The 21,516-nt window shown below is 29.7% G+C and overlaps 5 protein-coding genes across 5 annotated transcripts; 2 read left to right on the top strand and 3 right to left on the bottom strand.

Moving 5' to 3' along the window:
* The first annotated feature begins 125 nt into the window (after positions 1–125).
* On the top strand, positions 126–9,759 carry LOC134834830 (ATP-binding cassette sub-family G member 5). The gene is made up of 10 exons (XM_063849618.1): positions 126–262; positions 2,376–2,484; positions 2,541–2,731; positions 2,792–3,090; positions 3,669–3,812; positions 8,514–8,681; positions 8,736–8,853; positions 8,915–9,008; positions 9,062–9,200; positions 9,257–9,759. The coding sequence occupies exons 1-10, from the start codon at positions 206–208 to the stop codon at positions 9,747–9,749; spliced, it is 1,812 nt and encodes a 603-aa protein (XP_063705688.1). The 5' UTR covers positions 126–205; the 3' UTR covers positions 9,750–9,759.
* Positions 3,900–7,786, bottom strand: LOC134833996 (uncharacterized). The gene is made up of 2 exons (XM_063848506.1): positions 7,517–7,786; positions 3,900–6,024 (listed from the first exon to the last, which is right to left on the bottom strand). Exons 1-2 carry the CDS (start codon positions 7,674–7,676, stop codon positions 4,052–4,054), a joined length of 2,133 nt encoding a protein of 710 aa, XP_063704576.1. The 5' UTR covers positions 7,677–7,786; the 3' UTR covers positions 3,900–4,051.
* Positions 9,760–13,354: 3,595 nt separating the features above from the next.
* LOC134835155 (protein tilB) lies at positions 13,355–14,740 on the bottom strand. The gene is made up of 4 exons (XM_063850024.1): positions 14,737–14,740; positions 14,474–14,671; positions 13,742–14,417; positions 13,355–13,676 (listed from the first exon to the last, which is right to left on the bottom strand). Exons 1-4 carry the CDS (start codon positions 14,738–14,740, stop codon positions 13,355–13,357), a joined length of 1,200 nt encoding a protein of 399 aa, XP_063706094.1.
* A 3,183-nt stretch (positions 14,741–17,923) lies between these two features.
* LOC134834247 (translationally-controlled tumor protein homolog) lies at positions 17,924–18,821 on the top strand. Its single transcript, XM_063848834.1, has 2 exons — positions 17,924–18,380; positions 18,440–18,821. The coding sequence occupies exons 1-2, from the start codon at positions 18,094–18,096 to the stop codon at positions 18,669–18,671; spliced, it is 519 nt and encodes a 172-aa protein (XP_063704904.1). The 5' UTR covers positions 17,924–18,093; the 3' UTR covers positions 18,672–18,821.
* Positions 18,822–19,844: 1,023 nt separating this feature from the next.
* Positions 19,845–20,431, bottom strand: LOC134835083 (xylosyltransferase oxt-like). The gene is made up of 2 exons (XM_063849939.1): positions 19,990–20,431; positions 19,845–19,932 (listed from the first exon to the last, which is right to left on the bottom strand). The coding sequence occupies exons 1-2, from the start codon at positions 20,237–20,239 to the stop codon at positions 19,868–19,870; spliced, it is 315 nt and encodes a 104-aa protein (XP_063706009.1). The 5' UTR covers positions 20,240–20,431; the 3' UTR covers positions 19,845–19,867.
* Positions 20,432–21,516: the final 1,085 nt, after the last annotated feature.

Raw genomic sequence — 21,516 nt, forward strand, 5'->3', positions numbered from 1 at the left:
GTGTTGTTTCAGTTCAGCAACTCCCACCTGTGAGACAGAAAGAGGTAGATACAGTTGCGTTCAGGTAAAAAAGTGCTCAAAAAGTGTTTTTAACGCTTTAGTGTTGAATTGGTTGTTGTTGGAAACGGACGTGTTACGAGCTGAAAGACGAATTTTTTGTGTTAATGAATTAAAAAAAAGGAAAAAAAGGATTTTCGAGGACTAAATGATGATTGGAAGTGATTATGTGCTTGAGGCACACAACATTTATCACACGACGGAGGTGAGAAAAGTTATTTTTTTTGTGGGAGTTATGGAGTGATGACTTAAATAGATGGCAGTGAGAGGTTTGAGTGATTGTGCAATCAGTACTCATGGGAAGGAAAGAGAATTGAGTGTTGTTTGTATCGAACAGGGATGGAAATAGCGACTTTCAGGGGCTTTTTGATAAGAAATTTAATTTTTTAGATTTTTTTGGTATAAAAATTTACTAAAATTAAAATTTTAACGAATTTAATGTTAGAATTTTTTTTATAATTTATGAGCTTTTTTAGTTAAAACATTAATTTCGAGCTCTTAAAATATTAAAATTAATTTTTGGTATCAAAATTTGACAAAAATGGCTTTGACAGGTTTGAAGAAAAAACTAAATCAAGAGCAAAACTGTGTCAAAAACTATGTCAAAAACTGTGTCAAAGCAATTTTTGTCAAGTCTTGCTCCAAATGGATAAAAATTTGTCAGAGGGCTCTAATTTATCATTTTTAATCATTTTATAACTCAAAACTGCAAAAAAATTCAAAATTTAAACTGAAAAACTTTTTTTTTTCTTTGACACAGTTTTGATTTGAAAACTAAATCAAGAACAAAACTGTGTCAAAAACTATGTCAAAAACTGTGTCAAAGCAATTTTTGTCAAATTTTGCTCTAAATGGATAAAAATTTGTCAGAGGTCTCTAATTTATCATTTTTAATCATTTTATAACTCAAAACTTTTTTTTTTTTTCTTTGACACAGTTTATATTTAAAAACTAAATCAAGAACAAAACTGTGTCAAAAACTATGTCAAAGCCATTTTTGTCAAATCTTGCTCCAAATGGATAAAAATTTGTCAGAGGGCTCTAATTTATCATTTTTAAATTTTATTGAAACTGTCAAAAAAAAAAATTTTTCTCTAAATTTGAACAGTTTTTAATTTGAAAACTAAATCAAAAAAAACAGAACAAAACTGTGTCAAAAACTGTGTCAAAGCAATTTTTGTCAAATTTTGCTCTAAATGGATAAAAATTTGTCAGAGGGCTCTAATTTATCATTTTTAATCATTTTATAACTCAAAACTGCAAAAAAATTGAAACTGAAAAAAAATTTTTTCTTTGACACAGTTTTGATTTGAAAACTAAATCAAGAACAAAACTGTGTCAAAAACTATGTCAAAAACTGTGTCAAAGCAATTTTTGTCAAATTTTGCTCTAAATGGATAAAAATTTGTCAGAGGGCTAAAATTTATCATTATTAATCATTTTATAACTTAAAGCTGCCAAAAAATTGAAACTGAAAAAAAATTTTTTCTTTGACACAGTTTTGATTTGAAAACTAAATCAAGAACAAAACTGTGTCAAAAACTATGTCAAAAACTGTGTCAAAGCAATTTTTGTCAAATCTTGCTCTAAATGGATAAAAATTTGTCAGAGGGCTCTAATTTATCATTTTTAATCATTTTATAACTCAAAACTGCAAAAAAATTGAAACTGAAAAAAAATTTTTTCTTTGACATAGTTTTGTTTTAAAAACTAAATCAAGAGCAAAAAAACTGTGTCAAAAACTATGTCAAAAACTGTGTCAAAGCAATTTTTGTCAAATTTTGCTCTAAATGGATAAAAATTTGTCAGAGGGCTCTAATTTATCATTTTTAATCATTTTATAACTCAAAACTGCTAAAAAATTTAAACTGAAAAAAAATTTCATTTGACATAGTTTTGTTTGAAAAAAGCAAAACTAAATAAAAAAAATTATAAAAAATAAATTAAAAAATTTAAAATTTAAAATAAATTATTTTTTTTAATAAAATTCTATAAAAAAAATTCTAAATTCTTATTTCATTAAGTTTAAAAAAATATTTTCAGCAAAATTTTTAACGAAATATATCACAATTTAAAAAAAAATTAATTTGAAAATTATTTTTTAAAATATTTTTTAATTGTTAAAATTTTTTCCGAAAATTACTTTTTATGATTTTTAGAACAATTTTCATTAAAAATTATTAAAATTAAATATTTTTCGAACACTGCCTTTAATATTTTTTTTTGCTGAATATTTTTCAACAAGTCACTCACTTGTTGCTTGCTGAATCACTCAAAATTCATAAAAACTCACCTCTACCGTTAATTTTTTGTTACAGGTTGATACTGGAGGATGTCTCAGTGCATCGGGAACATCAGCTCTTGTCCTAAAAGGAGTTCATCTCTCAGTTCACAGCGGAGAAGTAATGGCAATTCTCGGTTCAAAAGGTAACTTTTCCTAAAACTTTCATTAAAAATTTTTTAATTTTTTTTTTAATTTTTAGGAAGCGGCAAACGAGCTCTTTTGGATGTCATTTCGCGTCGTGCTGAGGGATCAACTCGCGGACAAGTTTTGCTAAACGGCACTCCATTGACTAAAAATCTTTTTCAACAACGTTGTGCTTATGTCACGCAAAATTGCGATTTTGTACCCGGATTGACGGTTTCGCAGACACTTCAACATACGCCTTCCATTGTAAATTTCCTTAAAATTTATTCAAAAATTTTATTTTTCATGATTTCATTAAAATTTTAGTTGAGCGGCTATTTGAAAAGTTCAAAAGTTCGTCAAATATTGGCAGATTTGGCATTATCGCAAGTCTCGAGTAAGCGCGTGGAATATTTAAATATTAGCGAAAAGCGACGTTTGGCAATCGGAGTGCAGCTTGTACGTGATCCTGTCATGCTTTTACTTGATGAACCAACTTATGGGCTTGATCCGTTGAGTGCGTATTTGTTAATTTCGATTCTGTCAAATTGTGCAAAGAAAAGCGGTTGCGGGATTTTATTGAGTTTGGAGAAGCCTCGTTCTGATGTTTTTCCGTTTTTGGATAGGTAAGTGTTTCAAATTTGTTTTTTTTTTACAAAAAAATCGAAATAAAATTTTTGAGTAAAAGTTTTGGCAAAAATTGACTTATTTTTCAAAAAATATTTATCGAAAAAATTTTTTCAATGTTAATTTTTTATTTTTTTTATAAAAAAATTTATTAAAAGAAAAAATATATGAATAATTTTAAACAAAAATATTAAATAATTTTTTTAAAGAATTTGTTTTGAACTGTATTAAAATTTCGTTAAATTATTTTTTTTAATCCAATTATATTTTTTAAAAAATTTTTAAAGAAATTTTTTTATAAAAATTTGAGAAAAAATTTAAAAATAGCAAATAATTTAATTAATGAAATAAAATTTAATTTGATTAAAGAAAAAAAAATGAGAATTAAAAAAAAAACTTTAAACTAAATTGTAAAAATAATAAATGCTATAAAAACAATTTTTTAAAATTTTTTTTGCCTTAAACTTTTCTTGGAATTTAAATTTTGGAAAAAAATATTTAATTTATTTAAATATTAATGTTTAATAATTAAAAGAAAAATTTTGAAAATTAATGAAATTATTTTAATTTTTTTTAGAGCACTCTTCTTATGCTTGGGAGGCGCCGTTTACAGCGGATCAACTCGTGCAATGTTGGAATATTTCCACGCCATCGGATTCCCATGCCCACAATTGGAGAACCCTTTGATGTATTATTTATGCCTTTCGACTGTCGATCGCAGGTGAGTCATTGAAAAAATTTACAAAATTATTTTTCAAAATATTTTATTAATTTTAAATAATTAATTCATACGAATTTCCTTCACGTATACAATTTTCATTCATTTTCTCGATTTTTTTAAGTAACTTCGTTGTCATTTTTCCTTATTTTTTTTTTTCACAAAAATATTTTTCTCTCATATTTCCTTAATTTTAATGGTAATTTATCTCTAAAAACTAATGGAATGTCTTTCATTTCCTTTTACGGCATGTTATGATACAAGAAAAGCACGTTCTGAATATCAAGCAAATCCAAGGCTTTTCGTCTTTCGATGAGATGATGATCCAAATTCAAGTAATTAATGCGACTCTGGATCGAACAAGCAGGAATCATCAAATATTTCCGCACAAGTTTCCGTAAATCCTCGAAATTGCTGTGTCGCCAGTACGGCAAAAGGTCTCCGCTTCCATTGATTTTCGTATCCATGTATTGTCGCACCTCATTTTTCAGCGAATCTGCTAACGTAAAGCTGCCCGGATTCGTTTCCATGAATTCTGCGAACAGCTCGTTGCCTTTGGGCTCGTTTTGCGTATCGCTCATAGTACGGATTTCAAAAGTATTTGGATCGAGCCCGACTTCCAAGAGTTGTTCGTTGATCCGAGACATCACAATGTCCTCAAATTCGTTGCGTTCCGCGCGCGAAATAAATTTCAAGTGTTTAAATTTGGGATTTAGGAACACGGAGATTTTGTGCATGTCGGTGATGGTCAAAGCAGCTGAAATGGCGTCATGAATTGCGGTTTTAGCTTCTGCGAGACGAGGTTCATCACTTTCCAAGGGCGTGAAATGCTTCTGAAGCTTAATTTTCCACAAAAAAATCGAATCAACCGTCGTTTCTTTGTAATTCGAGATTGAATTTCCGAATTCTTTGAGGATTTTCAACGCATGCAGGAACATATCGAATTTGGGATCGTCCGTTGTGATCACAGAATCCAAAAATATCATCAGCTGCTTCAAATTTTGGATTTTATGAACGTTTTTAAGCATCCTCAAGTACTCCGCAGATGGATTTTCTAACATCCGAACGATCCCTTGGTTGATTTGCTCCAAACTACAAGTCACAGTTTCGATATCGGTCACTTGAATGCCCGAAATTTCCGCATTACTCAAGTCTTCGGCGACAATCAAGACGCATTTCTTCCTTTTAAAGGTTGTGACGTCATCCATGTAATCTTTCAAGATGGCGGAGATCAACGGATCGAGATTAATTTTGTTCGAAGCTGACTCGGCGAGCACCGTTCCCAAGCAATATCGCTTCAACTGGTACTCATGATTGATCCAATCCGCATAAAGGGTGAAAATTTTCCGATGTTCGTCCCAATTCCAAAGTTCGTAGGACAAACAAGCGTTCACAGTACGAATTTCGGCGCGAATTTCTTCTTTGATGCGATCAACCATGAGCGGCAAAATTTTATCTGTCATTTTTCGACGATTCGCGAGTTCCGGTTGTGTTTGGTTATCGACGAGGCTTGCACAGAAATCAGCGAAATTTGGATCGTCGAATAGTTCGGGCGATCGCAGGCTTTTGTACACTAATTTTGCTTGAAGTAACAGGCTTGGACTGAAAAGCGGCGACATCGGTTTCGGATCCAGAGGTAAACACTTGTGACGTGACAACGAAGCAATTGAGGTTCTCTTGTCGCCACGCAAAAGCACGCCGCATGTCACACATCGCAAATAATGTTGCTCAATATTATTATAAAAAATCGACGCAAATTGCTTCCATCGTGGATGTTCGTGATTCATGGAAAAACTGATCCCAGCATCTTTTTGTGCGATTTTAAAGGAAAGTTCTTCACGTGACAAATGTTCTGATGACTGTGAAAAATCCGCAATTTCCTCCGGCGACAGCGATTCGTTGTTATGATGATTGTAACTGCTGTTATTATTGACTTTAACCCATGCCACAGGTCCTTCGTGGAAATCTTCCTCTTGTTTGAACGACACTTGAGCTCGATCAACTTCATCCAAAGACTCATCTTTGTTAAATTCCGTCGTTGAGTCATTCTCATAAGTGTCGAAACTGCCGTCCTCGTCTTTCATGGCAACGCGAGAGTCGTCGTAACGTTCGTTCGGAACGCGATATTGCTTCTTGGCAGTGGCGCATTTGTGTCGAAGTAGTTGAGAATTTCCCGTGCGCGCCTTGTGAAGCATCAATTTGCCACAAGAGTTGCCTGTAAAGAAAAAAAAAAGAGAAAAATTCCAATTAGAGTCGAAACAAAAGTCATTCACGCTCGAACATGTTATTATTATTTCTTTGTCGGATGTGCGACGTATGTGTGTGTTGCCATTCATAAAATAACAACAAAAAAAGTTGAATTAGCGAGGTGAAGTCGATTGTAGTATATGATTCTTTTTGTTCTTTCTTTTAAAAATTTGAAATTAAAAAAAAAAATAATTAAAATTTAAAATTTTTTTGAAACATTATTTAAAATATTTTTTTTTAAATTTTTTTAAAATCATAAAAAAACGAAAAGAAAAAAATTATTTTTTTTAAGCGAAGCATTTTAAAAATTAATTATTTTTAATATTTTTGAAAAATATTTTTTTACAGAAAGAATTTTTAATAGAAACTTTCAAAAATATTTAAAAATAAAAAATGATTTTTTTTTAGTACAAAATATTTGAAAATTTTTATTATTTTTGCATTTTTTTTTAAATTTAATTTTTTTTTTAGAGAAAGAATTTCTTTTAGAAGTCTTAAAAAAATGAAAATTAAAAATTTATTTTTTAAATATTTAAATTTTTTAAAAATCTTAAAAAAATTAAAAGAAAAAATCTAAAATGTTTTTATGATCGAAAAATTTTCAAAAATAAATTTTATTTAATATTTTTTTTAAAAAAATATTTTTTTTACAGAAAGAGTTTTTTATACAAAATTTCAAAAATATTTAAAAATGAAAAAAAAAAATATTTTTTTTAATAAAAATATTTGAAGAATAATTAAAAGAAAATTTTTTATTATTTTTGCATTTTTTAATTTAAAATTTTTTAATTGTTTTTCTGCAGGCAAAAAAAATTTTTTTTGAAGTCTTAAAATTTATTAAAAGTTGAAAAATATTTAAAAATTAAGAAATTACATATTTTTATCAAAAATCATTTAAAAAATGTAAAAAAATGAATATCAAATTGTCTAAAATATTTAAATTTTCTTTTCTCTAATTTTTGAGAAATTTTGGAGGGATATTGAGTAAATACATTGAGAAAATTTAAAAACTTTTATCCAATTTTGAGCAAAAAAAAAAAATTAAAATTTAAAAGTTTTGTTGAAATTAGCGGAAAAGTCAATATTTTCTTGAATTTTTTTTAATATTTTGAACTTTTTTAAAAATAAAAAAAATAAAACTATTTAAAATTTGAAAAATATAAAATAAAAAAAATAATAATTAATTAAAATTCAAAATAAATAAATTAAATAATTTAATTTTATTTTAATTAATTAAAAAAAATTAATTAAAATTTTTAGATAAATTTTTAAAATAAATTTAAATTTAAAAAAAAAATTAGATAAAAAATCTAAGAAATAATTTTGTAAAATTTATGAATTTTAGCGAAACTTTCACAAAAAGGACCAAAACTGCACAAAAAACAATTTAGCACAAAGAACACGTACTACAATAACAAAACCTACAACTAGTTATATGCGTAAAAAAGCACGAAACTCACACTGTGCAAAGTCTTGGCGGTGTCCCTTGTAGAAAATACAGCGATATTTACTCCAGACCGGCGATTTGAATATATTGGGAACGCCTTTCGTGATATCTGGATCATTCTCCTGCATCCGCGAGTAAATCTCCTCGATGCTCAACTTAATTTTGTGTTCCATTATTTTTTTTGTGTCTGCCACAAAAATTCTTTACTGTTTTTTTTTCGTACAATGTATTTGTAATAATAATAAATAATAAACGGCGCAACAAGAGCACACAACTGTAATGTTTGGCGTGTCGACACGAACTAATCTCGATGTTTTTCTACGTTCGAAAAATTCGTTCGGGTTCGAGAGCACGCATTCACTCGTACGAGGGACGAAGTACGTGATGATGTCAGTACGATGCACACACAGACATGCACTGGGTAACACATAACTTTCGTGATATAAACACGTTTCGGAATTGTAGAACTGTAATAATAATAAAAATATTTTTTTTTGTTGTTATTATGGAATTTCTAGCAGCACGAAGTGCCCGAGTCACATGCATCGTGTGGCTTTAGTAGAGAGTAATCGAAAAAATTGCTTGGTTTGGATTAATTCTATAACACTTGGTTCATCGACTTTGCCGTTGTTCCTGCCTAAGAGCTACATTCCACGATGATGATGATGAATTCTTTCTACAAAAAGTCGTACTGAAAGTCACGCTATCTGAATCGATATAATCGGTCTCAATGTAAATTTTGTTGGAAATTTTTAGGGTGAGACGGCATCGAGGATGCACGTGTCCCGTCAGCATCTATGGAACGTCGTACAAGGTCGTTTGCTTTTTAGTGAGGGAATATCCGTTCGATTGTACGGGTTTGCGTGCATTAACGAAGGGGACCATGTACTTTCTATCAAAAGGTTAACGTTTCTTCTTTCACATCGTTTCATTCATGGAATTGTCGGCGGCGTGCTTTTTTTAACGACATCCTGTACTAATTCATGCGTGTTTTTTTTTTTTTTTTTCAGGAGTCGTGATCGTTTTATCGAGTCGAGCCAACAAATTGATGCCTTGGTTGATCGTTTTTCGCGTGAAACGTCGTTGCCGGAGGCTCCGATCAATCCGCAAGGAGCCAATAAGATCCCCTTGTCCTATGGGAAGCCTGGAGAATTCAAGGTTTGGGGCACGTTGTACGTGTAAGTAACGAAATTGATGATTTTCAGAGGAAATTCTTACCTTTTTTGTGATAGGAGACTATTGGCGGCAACTTTTTCCTGCTCTCATGCTGGAATGAAGGCACTTTTCTTGCGGTTGTTTGCTTTGCCGTTCATGATGGGACTTATTTGGCTCATTTATCATCAAGTTGGAGTAAGAAATTTAAATTTTTAATGAATTTTCTAAAAAATTAAGGAAAATTTTTAAATTTTAGGATGACAAACAAGGATTTTTCAGCAAAAATGGAATGATTTTGAACATTTTGGGACTTTCTTACGGCACGGGAATACTTACAACGATCAGTTTGTGTAAGAATTTTTTTGAAATTTCAAAATTTTTGTCAAAAAAATTTTTTTTATAGTCCCAATTTGGCGTAAAAAGTTCGCCCATGAATATTCTGAGGGTTTGTATTCGGGAACGACACTTTTAATTGCTTGGAATATGGTTTCCATGCCATTTTCGTTCATCAGTGCGGGACTTGCAGCAGCAGCGATTTATCCGTAAGCTACAAATTTTTAAAATTTTTCATTAAAATTTAATTTTCTTACCTTTTTAGGATAATTCTCGATCCAATTCATCCAGCGGGGCATCCATTCCTCTACATTTTGATCGCGATTTGGTCCAGTTTTGTTCTTGCCGAACAGTTATGCATCACATTTCTCTTAACTTTCAAGTCTCGGATGAACACGGGCATTATTGTCACTTATATTTTGTGCGTTTGTTTGATTCTCGCCAGCGGAAGTGTTCGTTCGTACAAAGGTTTGACGCCGTGGTTGCAAGATTACTCGAAAGGAATTCACACGAGATATTCTTCGTCGTTGCTTCATAGTGCGACGTTTTTGCAAAGGCCCATGAATTGCACAAAAGGTCCGGGAGTCGAATGTCCTGAGCCGAAAGACTTCCTGTTGGAGAGACTTGGAGTGGTAAAGTCGCAAGAAACGACAGATATTGCGGTGTCAGTTGCTTTTGCGATTGGAATGGCGTTCTTTAATCTTATTTTGTATTTGTTGCCGATGCCGAGATGTATTCGCATGAAATTTAGAGAATAAGATTTTTTTTAAAAAAGTAATAAATTATGATTTTAATTAAAAATTTAAAGTTTTTTAATTGAAAAATTTGATAAAAATATAAATTTGTTCGAAAATTTGACATTTTTAAAGAAAATTTGTAAATGTCAATTCAAAAAGTGACAGTTGAAAATTTGAAAATTGCTTTTTCGCTAATTTAAAGTACAAAAAGTGAAAAAATTTGCCTAAATTTTTCAAAAAGAAGTATCGAGAATATTTTTTTATCATAATTTTGCATTTATGAAATTCTTAAATTATTTTTTTTTTAAATTCGTTCAAAAATTACAAAAAAAAGTAAAAATTCGCAATTTTGCTAATTCATAATATCAATTTTTTTCTAAATATTTTAAAATAAAGTTACAAAACATAATTCTTGTTAATTAATTAATTAATAGTTTTTCAAGTATCAAGAAAAATTTTTTTATCATAATTTTGCATTTTCTAACTTTTTAAATTAAAAACTTAATGAAATTCGTTTAAAAACTATACAAAAAAATCAAAATTCGCAATAAATTATTTTTTTATTAATTTTTTTCTATTTTGTAAATTTTAAAGATTTTTAACTGAAAATTTATAAAATTCGTTGAAAAAATTACTAATTAAAAATTTGAAAATCGCCTATTTGCTAATTCAAACTACTAAAAGTAAGAAATATGCCTAAATTTTCCATAAGAATAATTTTTAAAATTTATTTTGATATTTTTAAAGTTTTTAAATTTAAAACTTTATAAAAATTCATTCAAAAATTATCGATCAAAAATTTTATATTCGCTTTCTCGCTAACTCTAAGTACAAAAAGTGAAAAAATTTACCTTAATTTTTCAAAATAAATGAATAAATTTTAGAATATTTTTAAAATAAAGTATCAAAAATTATTTTTTTAAATTTTTCATCATGAATTTGAATTGAAAATTTGATAAAATTTGTTCAAAAATCATTCCTTAAAATTTGAAAATCGCTTCCTTGCTAATTCAAAAAACTTTTTTATTTAATTTTATACGAAAAAAATGTAAAAAAATCAAATCCTGATAAAAAAAAAAAGTTAAATTCTTACCATTTTTACATCCCAAACTTTTCATATCAACATAAAATGTTTCTCTTCATTGTTTCAGCCTTATACCAAAAGTATGCAATGAACATCATTTCCAATCGAAATAGCTCAAACACGTTTTTTTCTCACTTAAATGATGAGCTCAAACATTAACCCATCAAAAAAGATTTGAAGTCATGGTCAAAAAATAATTTTTTGTCTCAACCCAAACCTCGCATGGAAGAAATTTTCAATGATTAATTGTAAAAAAACCTTCTTGCGTGTCGATCAAAAAATATCCGCCGCAGGCCAACCTCAGGTCGCGACGTGTGTGTTTGCGCGCGAAATATGGGTCAATAGTTGTGTGAAAAATAATTGTTCGACGAGACTATTGTTGTTTGTCGTCATCTTGCGACGATTTATGTTTGCATAAAGAAAGTAATTCAAGTCAACCATCATCAAGATAATGCTAAATAATATGCTTGCATAAGACGATGTCGTCGACAAATAAACAACAACAACAACGACGAGTAGTTAAATAGAGAGAGGAATGAAAAATTCCCACCGTAGAACGTAATTTTTATATAATTTGCAGCGAATTTTTTTTAATTGAAGATGGACATAAATCACTTACAGTACCAATAAATCACATTTTAATGAATGAATATTAGAGTAATTGTCCCAGTTTTTCGCTTTTTTTAATCTCCGAAACAAGTGAACATCTTCCTACGATTATTTTTTGAAAACCATTTCACAAACGAAAAAAGGTAAAAGTTGCATCATTGAAGCAAAAAAAAAGGTTAAACGATTCTCTGCTATCTTTCATCTATTTTGCCTTGCTTACCATGCACAAAGAAGAAGAAAAAAATTTAAATTCAATTTTTTTTTTAAATTTATTATTGAACTTTTTTTCCTCTCTTCTATTGTTGGTTTTTTTTTTACTATTCCAAATTTAACACCATCATCGTGGCAAAGCGATGCAATATGGTGCCTTGAACAATGCCGTGCATTCGATCGATATAATATTTGAAGTACCTACAATTCAATTTAACGTCTACTACAATCATTGTCGATATATGATTGACTGTGGGCAATACACAAGCCAAATTGTTGTTAATAATAATTAAAATTTCGTTTGAATGGCTTTTGAGAAGATTTTTGGAATATGAGCGCTTTTTTAGAATTTGTTAAATAATAATTCTTATAAAATATTAAAAAAAAAATAGAAAATTTTTATTTTTTATTTGTTTTTTCAGATTTTTTCATTTAAAAAATTTAAATTTTGGAAATTTATTTTTATCAAAAAAAAAAAAAAAAAATAAAAAAAATAAATAAATAAAAATAAATAAATAAAATAATTAAATAAAAAAAAAAAATTAAATAAAATAAATAAATTAAAATTAAATTTTTAAAATATTTAATATTTTTTTTCAGCTTTAAATCCTTCAATATTCACAAAAAATCTAAAAAAAATAAAATATATTATTGTAGTTTTGAAAAGTTTAAAAAAATTTTTTTCATGTTAAATTTGTCAGTTTGTCAAATTTGTCAACCAAAAATTATTAAATTAAATTAAGTTTTATATTGAAAAATTAATATTTAATTAAATTATGACAATATTCTAAAAATATACATATAAATTTTCCTCAAATTTTTGATTTTTCAGTAATTTTAGCCAAAAATATTTTTATTTAAAAAATAAAAAAAAAATTCAAATAAAAATTTTTATTAGCTCAAAAATTACAGATGCAAAAATTTGAGGAAAATAAATATTTTTTATTTAAAATTAAATAATTTTAAAAGTTTAATAGGATTTGATTTTAAAATTTCAACAAATATTTTTCTTAAGTATTTCACAAAAAATTTTCACAAATTTATTTTTTTTTTAATTTTTCAAAAATTTATTTTAACAAATTTTTTTTTGTTAAAATTTAAAAAAAATTAAATTTGTCAAAATTACAGACAGGACTTAAAATTTCATGAAAAAGCGCAATACCAATCAGAAATGCTCTTTTAAAATGCAAGTCCATTTCCATTCAAAAAAACATTATTCATACAATCAACTGAACAACGCTAAAAAAGACGAGTAATTGTTATAGATTAGGTCAAATGTGAGACATTGCTTCTTTTCTCGTGTACCTTCCAAAAGTTTTAACAAGCAACACGAATTTGACGTGAATTATGCAAAAATGTGTTTTCTTCTCATCATTAACATCAGTTCAATTTTTTATTTTCTTTCTTCATTGAATTGACTGCCCATCTCGATGCACCATAAATCACAGCGGGTTGATGAATTGCCACACGAGCTTTGGTGAAAGGAAAGAAAATCCATGGAGACGCCAGGTATTTATAAAATTTCAGATCAAGATTAAATTTTTTTGCAGTTGTGAAAGAACAAATCGATGACATTTTATGAAAAAAAAAACTTGTCTCGCACATTGAAAGAAATATTTTAACAACAATGTAAAGCAGTGAATAAATGGGTTAGTTCTGTCACAGTCACACCTCGAACAACAAAAAAAAAGTGCACTCCTTGAAAGAAGTTCTTTTGCAATTTCTAAATAAGTTCGGGCATGTCGTCATAATTGACTGGCTCAGGCGTTATCTTCATTTTATCGGCATTTTTGACAATATTTTTGTAATCAACCGTTGCCAATTCACGTTTTTCTGTCTTTTCAGCTTTTTTAACGGGCAGCACTTCCTTAAAATTCAATTTGGGCATCGTGATGAGCAAATGTCCCGTTATCATTGACCGTTGCGAAGTTGATGCCGCGATATTTACTTCGTCTCGGAGGGAAAGTTGGAAAACTTTACCTTTGACACTTGCACGAACGTAATTTGGCTGAACATCAACGTCAATCAGGGAGGTGTCAAGATATCTGTAAAAAGAACACGAAGGTATTTAAAAATAACCAAGAGGAAGTTGCGTGACAACTGCACTTACTTATAAATGTACAAGGTAAGTTCATATCTGTCTGGTTCGTCGACGAAATTAAATTCAAGTTTGGCGCGATTTACGCTGTAGGGACGACCATCCGAGGCGAAAAGTTTCAATTCTTCCTTCGGTTTGTCAGTTTCTGGCTCGATTTTTGTTCCTTTTTTATCTTTGGCGTATTTAGCAATTTGAATTCTTGTTTCTGGACAATTTTCGCTCTTACGATTCCAAAATCTCCTGACTTTTTCTTCCTCATCTTCGATGTTGATAACTTCCTTTTCAGCTTCTTCCAAGTCTTTGGCTACCCGAATTTTTTGTTCGTCTCGTTTAAGTTGATATTCCGCTTGACGTTGAATAATTTTCTTTCGTTTTTCAGCAAAATCCTTTTTTGCCTTGATCCGATCTGTGCGAGAAATTGCTGTTCCATCCAAGGTTTCAAGTTGTTCTAATGTAGCAATTACATAGTCGCGATATTCAGGAAAATCTGTGCAAGGATTTCCGGTGAGATGTAATTCACGAAGGTTGTATAAAGGAACCAAATTTTCGATGGAGGTAAGTTCACCAATGAAATTTAACGTTAAATCGAGCTTTTGGAGAGATTCGAGTTTTTCAAGACCTTCGATGCGTTCAATATTGTTAATGGCGAGGTTCAGATATTCCAATTTTTTGAGCTTATTTAAGTTTTCTGTGAAGAAAAAATTAAAATTTTTAAAAAATTTAATAATTTAATTTTTTTTTTACCAATTTTAGGAATCAAATTTGACTGTAGAAGCAAAATTTTAAGATCCCGACACCAATTTTGGAGATGTTCAATTCTTTCGATGTTCTCTTGATGTAATGAAAGTTCCTCCAATGTGCTTATCAAGAGTTCATTATGTTCAGATTTTTTCCTTACAAGTTCTTCAGTTACTAAAATGAGGTAATTTTCATATTTTTTCTCTAAATTATTACAAAAAATACTTACTTTTAACCATTTTCAGATATGCAATTTGTTGTTTATTTACCCATCATAAACATTTCAATGGTTACCTTAACGACGATCGAAACCTGTTGCTTCGTGAAATATTAAATCATCATTTATTCACGTTGTTTACTATCACTGACCGCATTACAACCAGAAACTAGGCAGAAAAAAATAAACAGCAGTAGAATCTAATTTATTAATGCCTGAGCCCGAGGGGTAATAAAAGTCAAAAGTAATCGTTTTTTACTGCGTTCGAGAGTCGTAAAATAAGTGAAAGTATTGCATAATTTGCATTTTTCGGTCATTTAAGACTCGCAAACTTTCCGAGAGGTACTAGAAGATTTATGAATCCATTGATTGATCGCAAAACAAACATAAAAATTGAATAAAACGCGATGATATTTCATTTCCTACCTTTGCAAACAAAGCGCACACATTCAAGCCCAAATTCATTTTGCAAAAAGAAGTCGATGTGAAAAAATGCAGAAGAGCAACTTTAAAGTTTCGTTTTTTTTTTGTTTTTTTGCTTCATCACAATAAATTCTCATGTATCAAAGCAAGTTTCGTGCAAATTTAAATGGCAAATAGTTTCTAGCTTCCAAAACAACACAAATCGCAACAACAGTTGTAATAAATATAGCTAATGGTAATAGATGGACAGGGAGTTTCATCGAAAGTTGGTTAAAAATTTAGGTAAGTAAAGTTTGAAATATTTTCAAAAATTTAATTTTTAAATTTTTTTTTAAGTTTTTCAGGGAAAGAAAAGAATATCTGAAGTCGACGAGAGTCCAACTATGTACTTTAATTGAAAGTTCCTGACGTGAGAAATTAATTGGAAAGAGCTCCTTACAGATTTTATCTTCTTCTTACCTTATCGCTATCGACTGAATTTGCTAAATATGCTTACTTTACGTGATCGTCAAATTATGTTATGCTGCCTCTAACTAATCGTAGTATTGACTTTGTCGAAGAATGTATTGAAAAGCTACAAAAATTTCGAAAAAAGATTCATAAGGAAGACTTGAATTAATAGAAATGCTTAAATATGATATTAAGAGAACCTGATCTTGGCTCAAGGAGCACCTTGAACGATTTTATTACTTCCTAAAGTTTCCGTGCTAATAGCAACATGAACATATCTCAGTTTTTGAATGAACTTATACCAACCCATAAAACGATATCAATGGAGTAACATTCAATATACCATTTTCAATTTTAACCAAAGATATGCAAAAATTTTATTTAAAATTCATTAGCGTAAACTTAAAATTTGGAAATGAAAAGAAGATATCATGCAGATCGACAAAAATCTTTTCCAAATTATCCAAATTATAAGAAACTATTAAAACTATGAATTTATTAAGAGAGAAACGTTCACATGGATGGAAATATTTCTAAACTTATACCCCAAAAATGAGATAGTAACTTGAAACGTATAATCGACGCTTATAAAAAATTTCATTAAAGCCCCATTTACGTGAACTACCCTGTACAATTCACAATGAAATATCATAATAATAATAGTCAATATATTGACAACATTTTATTATGTTCAAGAGATGCCTTATATTCACGATGCTCTTCACACAGTACAAAATCTTACGAAGATAGTGCAAGCGCTTGTTTTTCTATGCACTCAACTTTAAAATGTAACCTACGATCGATATTCCTTGAACAATAACTCTTTACCTCTTTAGCTCTACAAACACAGAAAAAAAAAATAAAACGATCGTGCAAAAAAAAAACTGATGAAGGAAAAAAGAGCATAATGTTGTGTGGGTAGAAAATTATAATCTATGACTTCATGAAATTGAAAGGAAAAGTACCTACTTCTTATTTTGCGAATGGAGAGTGAGAGACTTGGAACGGGGAACGGCTTCGAACATCTCATCATCATCATCATCATGGAAGGGAAGGGCTCTCGTTTGAAGGTGAAAATACTCAACCTTTAGTTCTGATCCTTCGTTTTCTTACTCACGCCAGAAGAATTCCATTCACTTTGCGCGGCATTTTGCATTCCTTTCCAATTATACCAATTGTTTCCGTGACCATAATTCACTGAAAGTTTATGGAAGCGTTAAAGTACGTTAGATGAAGATATTGTCTGTTTCAGAAGCATTACTAAAAGGCAAAATGTAGATTATCAAACAATTATTACACCTTTTCCCTTTAGGGCAGCATTGTTACAGTTTATGGTCATGAAACGTATTTGTCGCCTAAAATACGAACAAATTACGAGAAAATTGTGTAATTATTGACAAATTTGCGCATTTCTTACCTGTTTTAATTGCAAAAATGCAGATTTGAGATAAAATTTTGCCAAATTTAAAATTTTTCATTTTGAGCTTTTAAGTCAAAAATGCGAAAAATTTGCCAATATTAAAGAAAATTGTATAATTAGACAATTTCATATAAAAGTTCAATTTTTTATCCAAAAATGCGGAAGTAGAACAATGCATCTTTTGTAACTCCAACTAAATCTGGCATGACTAGATCTCTCAAGCACGATTAAATTCCTTATTGAATCATCACCATTTACTTTTTGACTAATTTTTTTCATACAAATCAGCTATAAAGTTGTAATAATTGAGATCGTGTTTAAAAAATTTTTGTATTTTGATCGATCGACGCTTCGAAAAGTTGTTGTTTTAAGCGCATTTTCGGAGTTCAAGAGGTTAAATCAAGGTTTGTTCCGCTAAATTCTTCATGACTCGTCGCCTCTTGAAAAAAATTTTTGATTTTAGCGGGAAAATGTCCAAGGTTGTGACGACCGATCACTAATTTCGTGTTGTTTTAACAAAATATTTGATCGTTTTAGCGTTTAGAAAGGAATTACAATGTAACTTTTTTTGATGTCGATTGTTAATTTGCTTGATTTTTGTGAGAAAATATTAAATCGTGGGTATTTGGTGTGAATTTGATTGATTTCCGACTTGCGAATGGCACTTCCTGATGTAAAATTAAGCAAAATTAGGGATTTTTTGTTTAATAATTTTTTAGAATTACTTGTTTTGGTAATTTTTTGGGTTTTTCCATCAAAGGCGTGTCAGAAAAATGTGAAAAACGAAGAAATTCAGGTAGAAAAGCAACAAGTTTCTAACGTTCTATTCAGAATTGGCAATCGAAATGCGTCATTCCGTATGCCCATTGGGTATTTGTCGAATAGCGACGTTTGACAGGGCAACGTGACGTTCTCGTACACGCCTATGTGGTAAAAATTCCAACGTGCATCGTTCCTTTTGTCATTCAGGTACCAAAGCAGAACATTTGGTGCGATAAAAACCCACGTTTTCTCGGACTTTTTGGCATTTTAATTGCGTTCAGTGAGTGTTAAACAGTGCACTTGTGTCCCCCAACTCTCGTTTAGATAAAAAATCCGCCGCAAATCAACAGCAACATGAGAATTTACAAGGATATCTTCACCGGTGACGAAATGTTCTCCGACTCATTCAAAATCAAGTTGATTGATGACGTATTGTACGAGGTACAGGGCAAACTTACCCAGAGATCACAGGGAGATGTGCAACTCGAAGGCGCCAATCCATCTGCCGAGGAAGCTGATGAGGGTACCGAGACTGCGGTCGAATCCGGTATCGACGTTGTCTTGAATCATCGTCTCGCCGAGTCATATGCCTTCGGAGACAAGAAATCTTTCACTCTCTACTTGAAGGATTACATGAAGAAGTAAGTTTTTTGTCTTTAAACTTCAATTTTATGAAAAACTAACGAAAAAACTTTTAAAGGGTCCTCGCTAAACTCCAAGAAACACACCCCGATCAAGTTGAGGTCTTCAAAACGAACGTCAACAAGGCCAGCAAGGATCTCCTCACGAAATTCAAGGATTTGCAATTCTTCACTGGCGAATCCATGGATTGCGAAGGTGCCGTCGCCATGGTTGAGTACCGCGATGTCGATGGAGAGTCCGTACCTTTCTTGTATTTCTTCAAACACGGCTTGGAAGAGGAGAAATTCTAAATTCTTCTGGATGAGATTCGATGATGATCAGATAATAAGATAATAAAAAAAAAATATTTTGCTTACACATAATTTATTTCATTCTCAATTTCATATTTTTGTTTTAAACGATCAATCAATAAAATTTTCAGTTTAATTCTTTTTTACCGAGCCACGTCTATCATTTGACCCAAATCACACACTTGCAAATAATTTTCTCACTCTCTCTCGTTCTCGTCGTCGTCAAGTAAGAAAGTCGCGTGATGGATGCAAATTAAATGGGCACAAGTTGCATGTTAATTGATTAGAGATGTGACTTTTTTACGGGGAAATTTAAAATCTGCTCTTTTGACTTAATTTGGATTGAGAAAAATTTTCATTTTTAATTAAATTTGTAAATTTTTTCATCAAAATAATTTAAATTTTCTATGAAAAAATATTGAAATTTCAGTTTAATTTTCTTTTTTATGAAGAAAGTTGAAAATTTTGATTCTTCGAAGTTAATTTATTTAAATAAAACGCCCATTGAATTATTTTTTTTTTGTAATTTTTTATGAATCATCGAGTATAAAGAATTGAATTTCGTAATTTTAAACAGTTCAAAGTATTATATATATTTTTATACCTTTGTCTTTTTTAATAGAAAAGAAATTTTTAAGAATTAAATTAAATTAAATAAATAATATTTTTTTTTTAAAATTTTTTTCAAGAAATTTAAAAAAAAAATCAATTTTTGCTAATTTTAGTTTTGAAAATCATATTTTTACATAAATTTTCTTCTCTAAAAATATTTTTCATAAAATTACTGAGTTTATTTTTAAAAATTTTTCGACTTAATTTTTACTTTTCATTTATAGCGATTTTTTTTATCAAATGTACATATTTTTTTTTATTTTAAAAATTAATTTTTTTTTATTTAATTTTAAAAAAAAATTATTTTATTTTTTTTATTTTAAAAATTAATTTTTTTAATTTTTTTTAAAAATTATTTTTTTTTTTTGTTATTTTAAAAATTATTTAAAAATTATTTTTTTTTATTTTAAAAATAAATTAATTTTTTTGAACCAAAAATTTTTTTTTATTTTAAAATAAATTAAATTTAAAATTTTAAAAACTATTTTTTTTTAATATTTTTAAATTAATTTTTTTTTTCACTCAATTTTTTAAAAGTTTATTTAAAAAATTTTGAATAAATAATTTTGAAAAAAATAATTCATTTACTGTCTCCAGTAGTTCTCATTTTCCAAAATTGCTTCAGTACCATCAGCTTTTATGACAAAAACTGAAAAATTACATGAAAAAATTCAAATTCAAAATGAAAAAATCAACAAATTCTTACTCTCAACTCCTGTTTCGTAAACGCTATTTGCCCATAATCCTCCGCACATTTGAGTAGCATTTCCGGGACAAACTTTGCCACACTCTTTTTCAGCTAACTTTGGATATTTATCCGCTCTCGGGAACGTATTTCCGCAAAAACATTCAAATTCGAATTGAACTCCTGCATAAACGTATCCAAGTTCACGGCAAAAACTGATGCAAAGCGGCACAGTGTTGACATGCTGAAATTCGTGTTTCAGCAGAAACATTCGGGCTTCGAGATCGCGGTAGCATCCGAGATACTTGCCAGGCTGATGTTTGCGTTGAAATGTAAAGAAACAATCGTTGGAAAGGAGATTTGTCGTAAAAACACAAGAATGAGCTTCATTAATGTTGCTCGTTGTAAAAATTTTGTCAAAATTGAGGACCCAAAGTAAAAAGAGAAAAAAAAAATGTAAATTATGTCAGTGAGTGAGCCAATAACCGGCGAAGCATCAACAATACAACCGATTTTGCAAACAAATCAAACAAATATCTCTGAAAAATCTTCTATATGAATTTATAATAATGGTTTTGTGTCTTGTAATTGTCATCATTGGCTGTTGCTTTGCATTTTATTTTGCCTGACATGATACAATATTGATCTTTTGTTATGTTTTTTTAGGCATTTGCTGCATACCGCCACACAAAAATGATGGCAAATAACATAATAACCACTGCTAACCTATATATCATTACACCATTAACGAAAGAAGAAGAAGACGAAGCGATTTATGCAACTTTTCAAAATAACAATAGGAAAAAAATGAATGATGATGAATAAACATAAAGCAACAAACGGAAAAGACAGACAATAAACGCTAAAGACAAGTGATGACTTCGTATTTTGAATAATAACCCAAAAAAAAATTAAGTCGAGCCCTAATTGTGGAATCAATCACGGTGCGGCGATAGGAACTAACAAGACGTTTCGCGTGTCGAATTTCAACAGTTGTCCGATTAATTAGGAAATCACTTCAAGTCTGCGGAAAAAAGAAAAAAACGCGAAGAAAGTTGACTCCTACACGCGAAACTCGTCAGTTAATAAACGCTGTAATTGTAACAAAATCCGATTATACAACGAATTACGCCTTGTTTGAACAGCTTGAATCCAAAAAACACAAAAAACTGAACTCTTTTCATCATCGAAGCATCGTGCAAACAAACATAATTATTTTCGGTCATTCAAATATTTATCTCGACTCCTACGAGTGTTCGAATGGAATGCAAAAAAAAAAAATGTGAAAACAGCATAAAGTTCAAATGTTATTAATCATAAGTCATCCACTCACTCTCCTCTCGTCTCGTCGTCGCTCTCATGCCCGTTTTCAGATGATTGAAAAGTAATGAATCAATTTTTTTTTTTTACAAAGTTTGGTCATACTTTCATTGAATTGTTGTTGCAACATAAGTTCATCATCATCGAATCAAAGGCAAAGGAAAATCGTTAAAAGTTAATTTGTGGTCGATTTTGAGGTTTCGCGGGGGCAATTGGAGCGATACGTCT

This window comes from Culicoides brevitarsis, chromosome 3 (genome assembly GCF_036172545.1).
Source record: "Culicoides brevitarsis isolate CSIRO-B50_1 chromosome 3, AGI_CSIRO_Cbre_v1, whole genome shotgun sequence".
NCBI classification, from domain to species: Eukaryota; Metazoa; Arthropoda; class Insecta; order Diptera; family Ceratopogonidae; genus Culicoides; species Culicoides brevitarsis.